The following is a 6194-nucleotide window of genomic DNA, read 5'->3' as shown; positions in this document are numbered from 1 at the left end:
GGTAAGTCAAATTATTTTTCTTATTTCTAACATTTCTTGGGGGTTCGCGATCCCGGACGATCCCTCGTCTGTCTTTTCCTTACGATTTCGATAAACCTTAGTAGTATTAGAGGATGCGATCAACTAACACTTAACTTTTAGCTTTGCCCTTTTCAGGAGTCGAAGGTAAGCCGTTTTATCCCCCACCCGATCGCATCCTCAGGAAACAGGAGAGTTTCCCATCCCTTCCCCCCTACCGAAGGACCGGAGGACACTCCCGAAAGAGACTTGCCGAACGTCCTGGGAAATGCGTTCTCGTCTTCGAGGTGACGGCGGAACGGAGACTAGGGCGAATCTCCCACCAAAGTAATCATGTAGAACGGTAACGTTCTGGCTTCCCGGAGAGGGGACTGACTGAAATGTAGGTACTACCCCAACGAACGCCCCCCCCCTTTTAAAAAAAAAAAGGTTTCCTTAAACACCGCACACCCATTCCTCACCGGCCCTCCTTTGAGACGCGAATTATTATGAATTAGGAACATAATTTTAAGACTAAACATTTGCCATGAATGATGACGTCATAATTCGCGGACGCGACGGACGTGAGAGGAGAGGTAGCGTTTGGTAGTGTTCCATATAAAACTAATGTTTACCTTATAGGAGAAGTCGAATATAAACATAATTAGTGTCTTTCTTTGGTTCTTACGGTTCTTCTAGAGAAACGGTTCAGACCATCGTCACGTTTCTTTTCTTCCTAATGTCTCCGCTGTTGACAGAACTCAAACTACCGGGAAGACTGGGATTTATGGTACTCCTTATGTATCCGGCGTAATTGGGACTTTGATTAATGCCGGTAACGCTGCTCCGAACTGCGCCGGTTTCGTTGTAGAGACCGTGAGAATAATTGGGTTCACCGTTATACACTCCCGCGGGTAGAGGAGGTACGGGAGGGGGTAACTGAAACTGTGGTCCGTTGTGTCGATTAATGTCGTCCATTCTATCTAGTGAGTCTATTTTTTCGCCGTAGGGAGAATTTCTCCTTTCGTGCTCGTGAAGGAGTTGACTCGCCGTCCACGATTGTATAGGACTTATGGTTCTGATTCGACCCGTCGTACCGTTCGATATTTGACTTATGACGTAACCAGGAGGTTGTTGATTGTAGGTTAGCATGCTCATGTTGCTGGGTGGCCTCTGTTGTCCAATGTTTCTCGCCTGTGATATGATGTAAGCCTCTTCGGGAGTTTGAAGCATCGAATACCTTCGCCTTTCGTTGTCGACGAATTGATCCGGATATTGATTCGAATCCGGAACGCATCCGTATTTGTGTAGCTGTTCGCTCGTTTGATAAGTCGCTGGAGGATCTGCCGTCGGATCGTATTGAACGTTACCGGCGTTTTCTTGTTGCAGAGTGGAATGAGACGTGTCGCTCGACGTTGTCGACGATGTCGAATGCGTTTTATTATCGACGTTGAGGGCCGTCGGCGTGGAAATGATGTTTATCGAAGTCTGTTTGTTTTTTTCGTTTGTTGACGTGACTGTTTGCTTTCCTGTTTGGAAAAGAAAAACTTGAGACGTTTTCCAACTGATAAAATTTATAATATTATTTTATGTTAGTAAAACTTACCTTTATTGACGCCCGTGTGCTTTCTTCTCACGATGCAAAAGTAACAATAAATGGCCAGGCAAACAATCAAAAATAATATTCCACCAACGATGGGCAATATCAATTCGAGTCTGAAATCCGCGTGAGCAACTTTGGGTACGACTTCCTGTTCGGATTCCTGTTGAGCCTTATGAAGCCAGCGAGTAATGGAATAATCCGTTGGCAAGGGAGATGGCGGCGGAGGAGGCGGAGCTGATAGGAGTACTCTGACGTAATTACTCAAAGGTCCGGGAATGGAACTCTCGTGAGGGGAACTATACGCCAACAGCGCAAAATACAAAGGATTGTCCAAAAGATTTTTCTCCCGTGAAAAATCCAAAGTGAAAGATGTTTCGCTTCCGGCTGCCAACGGAAACGGCGTTCCATGTCTCCAAATGGGAGTAGATTGCGGATCGGACAATAAAGTTTCCAACGACGGAGTGTAATGAAGAGCGTATCTTGCAACGTCCAAACCACCCATGTCGGGCGCGGTCCACAACAGTCGAGCTTTCAATTCCGATGGTATATGCTGATGAAGGGGGGCAAAAAACGATAAAAATTAGCAAAACGATGATGAAATCAAAAGTGGAAGAGGATAGGTGGGGGACCACTTACCTCTACAACCATGTCGGCGACTCTTCCGACAGATGTCGCTTGAATGTTATTTATATCCTCTTCGGTAACCGTTATTGTTAAAGGAGGAAGATATCTTTGAAACGGCGACAGCGGTCTAACCGAAGGTGACGTCATTTGACTACCGCAACAAGTGACGTCTGTAAAATAATAATAATAATATTAACTTTTCGTAATTAATCTAATTAAAAATTATTAATTAAATTGTTTGAGAGGTTTACCATTTTGCGGTATGAAAAATCCTTCGTTCCACGAATATGCGGTGTTGCCATTATCTGTCACGGCAATTTCGATCGTGTAACTTCCTTTGCCTCCGTTAACCGGACTCCAGTATTTCGAATATATACCATCTCCTTTCATCAAGTCAGGATCTGTTAAAATGATATTAATACGTGTCATTAGAAATTACCACTACTACTGAAAAGCTCACGGTACTGCTTGAATGAATGAACTTGCCTCCACTTCCGGTATCCAAAAGTTCAAATTTTTCCTTATATTTATTCGTATCGTTGCCAGCCCTTTTTGTAACCGTCACTTCGACTCTTGCTCCTCTCACTGGCCACATACCGCTTTTGACTTCGACGTATAAGATCACGGGTTTCATGACGGACGTTTTCAAAAGTATATTTTTACTCCTTCCGGATTCTTGACTTTTTTTCAAATCGTCCAAAGTTATCCTATAACCGGAACTCCTTTTGTACTCTTCCGTTTTGACATTTTTCAAATCTCCGTCGTTATTCGTGTTGACATTTTCTGAAAAACTCCTCGTCGTTTTCAACGAGTTTTCCGGTTCTTGTCTTCCAGACTCGGATTCGTAACTCCTTCCGATGGGTTGATTGACGACGTTTGGAAAAGACGTTTGCGAAGACCAATCTTCGTTTTCCGCGTCTTCTATATCCGTAAGAACGTCTCTTTTGTTTCTCACATCCCCTCCGATTCCCGATAAATAATTCGATTCTAAATTCGTCCAAAATCTCGTGCGTACGACTGGAGCTATGGGTGATTTCGGAGATGCCATCACTTGTACGAAATGCGGTTGTGGATTTCTAAATCTTTCTATCGTGTACGTCCAGGGACCCGTCTGGAAGCGATCAATCGCATAAGTGTTAATTATGGTCACGTTCGAACGTGGAAAAAGAAAAAAAAAAAAAGATAAAATTAAAATTACCTCGTTGATGTTGGTGACAACTTTCATGAGTTTAAATTGTAAAAACGAATCCGTTCTTCCGGTGTAAACTTTTTGCGATGGACTCACTAATTGTATGGCTCCGAGCAAAGGATTATCAATGGAATGTGTGTATACGACGAATTCGGCAGGTTCTCCGAGTGATTCTTCCAGGAAAAAACTACCCGTTATCGTCGATCGACCATCGTCTGTTAATTCTCTCCTGTGAATCTGCAAAAAGACGACAGGAAATGTAATGCAATTTAACAATGGAGACAACCGGGCGGAGGAAAGGGGGAGGGGACCTACCTCGATCGGTAAACTGTCCGGATTTCCTTGAAAATATTTTGTCGTTATCGAAAAAAGGGCGTTCGTCAAATCGAAATAAGTCGTGAGTAACGAGTTAACTAAATTATGCTTCCTTTCATTCACAGTGAACGATAAACCGCCTAAAACAAAACAAAATTAAAATATGTCGACGGTGACGGTGGTGACGTCAATAACAACCAAAAGCGTTCGCTCACCCGTGGCGGATGATAGTAGGTCCAAAGAATTAGTTCTCAATACTCCTGGATAATTTATCGTTGCTATTTTTATCTGTGATTTTCTTGCTCTTTCCACCATGTCTTCGAGGGAGCTCAATTTTTCAACACCTGGTGATATAATGAGTATGACGGATGATGCCGGACCGTTTGTTCTTTTCGCAGAATCCAACATCTGAAAAACAAAACAAAACACTTACACGTCACAATCAAATCCTTTTGATTTCGAAGTACCGGAAGTAATGTTTACACACCTCTATGGCTTCTTGTAAAGCGCAATGTATGCACGCCGGCATTCTGGAATCACCTGGAGTGAAGGGAACGTCCGACGCAACGGAATCTCTCGCATTTGCACCGTTCAACAAATGAAGGTCGTGAACTTTAACGGCTGACGTTTCGTTCGTTAAGACAAAACCGACTTCCGTGTTAACCGGAAGATCGTGAACCGTCCACTTCCGTATGGCAGCTCTTAGAAAGGACCACGATTCTCTCACGAGCATGTCTTTGGTGTTTTCGACGACGAGAACGTATCTCGTCAATTGTTTTCTTGTGTATTTAAAAGTCGGCGACGTGTTCGTGTATGTACCGTCGAATATTTCAAAATGCCTGGAAAAAATTTCATCGTTTAAATACAATAATAATAATAATAATTTCACGTATTGTGCATATTTAGCCTACGAATGAAAGCAAAAGACAGAGGGGGAGAGAGAGAAAAGGTCAAAGGTTGTGCGTATTTAGCTGTTGTACGTCTAAATTTATTTACAATGATTAAAGTGCAGGTACGACGAAGAGTAGCAGTAGGCATACGTTTGTTAATCGATAATAATAATAATAATAATAACACAGGTTTTTTTTTTTTTTTTTAATTTACCGAGTATCCCAAATGTTTCTCCAGCGTATCGAGAAGCTGGCTCTTATCATCCAAAAGGGAAGAAGAGGAAAAAAGAGAAAAAAAAAGAAACCATTAAAACAAAACCCAAAAAGGGAAAATAGTAATAATAATAATGATTATTATTATCATCGTCGGCGTTACCTGTTTCGAAAATCCGAATGACTCAAAATGACTTCCATGGCACTTTTTCTGTGGCATATTAAATTTTGCTTTGTGGGTGCGAATGCGTCGTGGGTTTTCTCATCGCAAAATTTATTCACTTTCGACGTGGCAGCAAATAAAATACTTTTCGTCGCATCCGGATGTACGAGTCTCGAAGTGTTGTAACTTCCGATTAGGTCACCCGTCGAACAAACGTTGTTAATGGGTTTGTCAGAACAACCCGTGACTTGAGGTTTTTCGTTGATTCCGTGAAAGCACTGAGGATACACGGGATCGTTATCGTATCCTATTTCGTCGTAAATTCCAAATCTGTATTTTCCCCATTCGCGAACCAAATCTTGTCCCACGTCGTCCGTCATTTCTCGTAACAATTTATCGCTGAGATAAATGAAATCCCCGGATTCGCCACATGATCGACTTTGTTGAGTCCAAATAACGTCGCCGTAAACCGGATGACTTCTTCCTACGACGAAATCGAATTCTTCACCTTTCGATGCTACTATAGGGCCGTTCACGCAACTGTCAGACCAATGATCGGGTAAATTGATTGATATCTCACGGAAATAAGCTCTCCCGTCGAGGGATGAGAATAATGATTTCGATGCGGACGTCATAGCACTCTGAAACAACAACAATAATAATAATATTAATGAGTTTATAATTAAAAACAACGCGTTATTATCATTATCATCATCCTGGCGTGTCGTCGTAAATCCCCAAACGTACGAAAGAATAGAATAACCAACTAAAACTAATAAAAAAATGAAAAAAATCCCCTCGAGTATCGAGGATCGTAATGAGATTATCTTATTTGCATTTTATACATAAAAATGATGACATGATCCCCAGATGAACTTTTTTTTTTTTTTTGCAAAAATATTTTCGTTTCTCTCTCTCTCTCTTTCTCTCTTTTTCTTATTATTATTATATTTTTTTACATTTATAATTTCCCCCTTCTCCCTTAATACTCCCGATTTATCATCATCTCCCTGCTATGTGTTATGTTTTTGATATCCAAAGGGATGAAAAAAAAAATATTAAAAATCGTCCGGTATCAAATATAAAAAAGAGATTTATTATTAAAGAGGAGGAGGGTGCGTAAGAGAAAGAGAGAGAGAGAAGGGAGAGGTAGGGAGAAAGAGAGAGAGAAAGAAAGAAATGAAAAAACGTGGAATCAGA

General features: G+C 41.5%; 1 protein-coding gene across 1 annotated transcript; it reads right to left on the bottom strand.

Moving 5' to 3' along the window:
• Window positions 1-1589: 1589 nt before the first annotated feature.
• Phum_PHUM570100 (ca-activated cl channel protein, putative) lies at window positions 1590-5629 on the bottom strand (the record flags this gene model as incomplete). The annotated part of the gene is made up of 11 exons (XM_002432071.1): window positions 1590-2150; window positions 2246-2394; window positions 2476-2625; window positions 2717-2889; window positions 2939-2943; window positions 3240-3335; window positions 3423-3642; window positions 3688-3868; window positions 3944-4136; window positions 4216-4567; window positions 4995-5629. 11 exons carry the CDS (start codon window positions 5627-5629, stop codon window positions 1590-1592), a joined length of 2715 nt encoding a protein of 904 aa, XP_002432116.1.
• Between the last annotated feature and the right edge of the window lie 565 nt (window positions 5630-6194).

This window comes from Pediculus humanus, genomic scaffold, assembly GCF_000006295.1.
Source record: "Pediculus humanus corporis 1103172108302 genomic scaffold, whole genome shotgun sequence".
In the NCBI taxonomy this organism is placed as follows: Eukaryota; Metazoa; Arthropoda; class Insecta; order Psocodea; family Pediculidae; genus Pediculus; species Pediculus humanus.
This window is presented reverse-complemented; position numbering and strand designations above follow the sequence as displayed.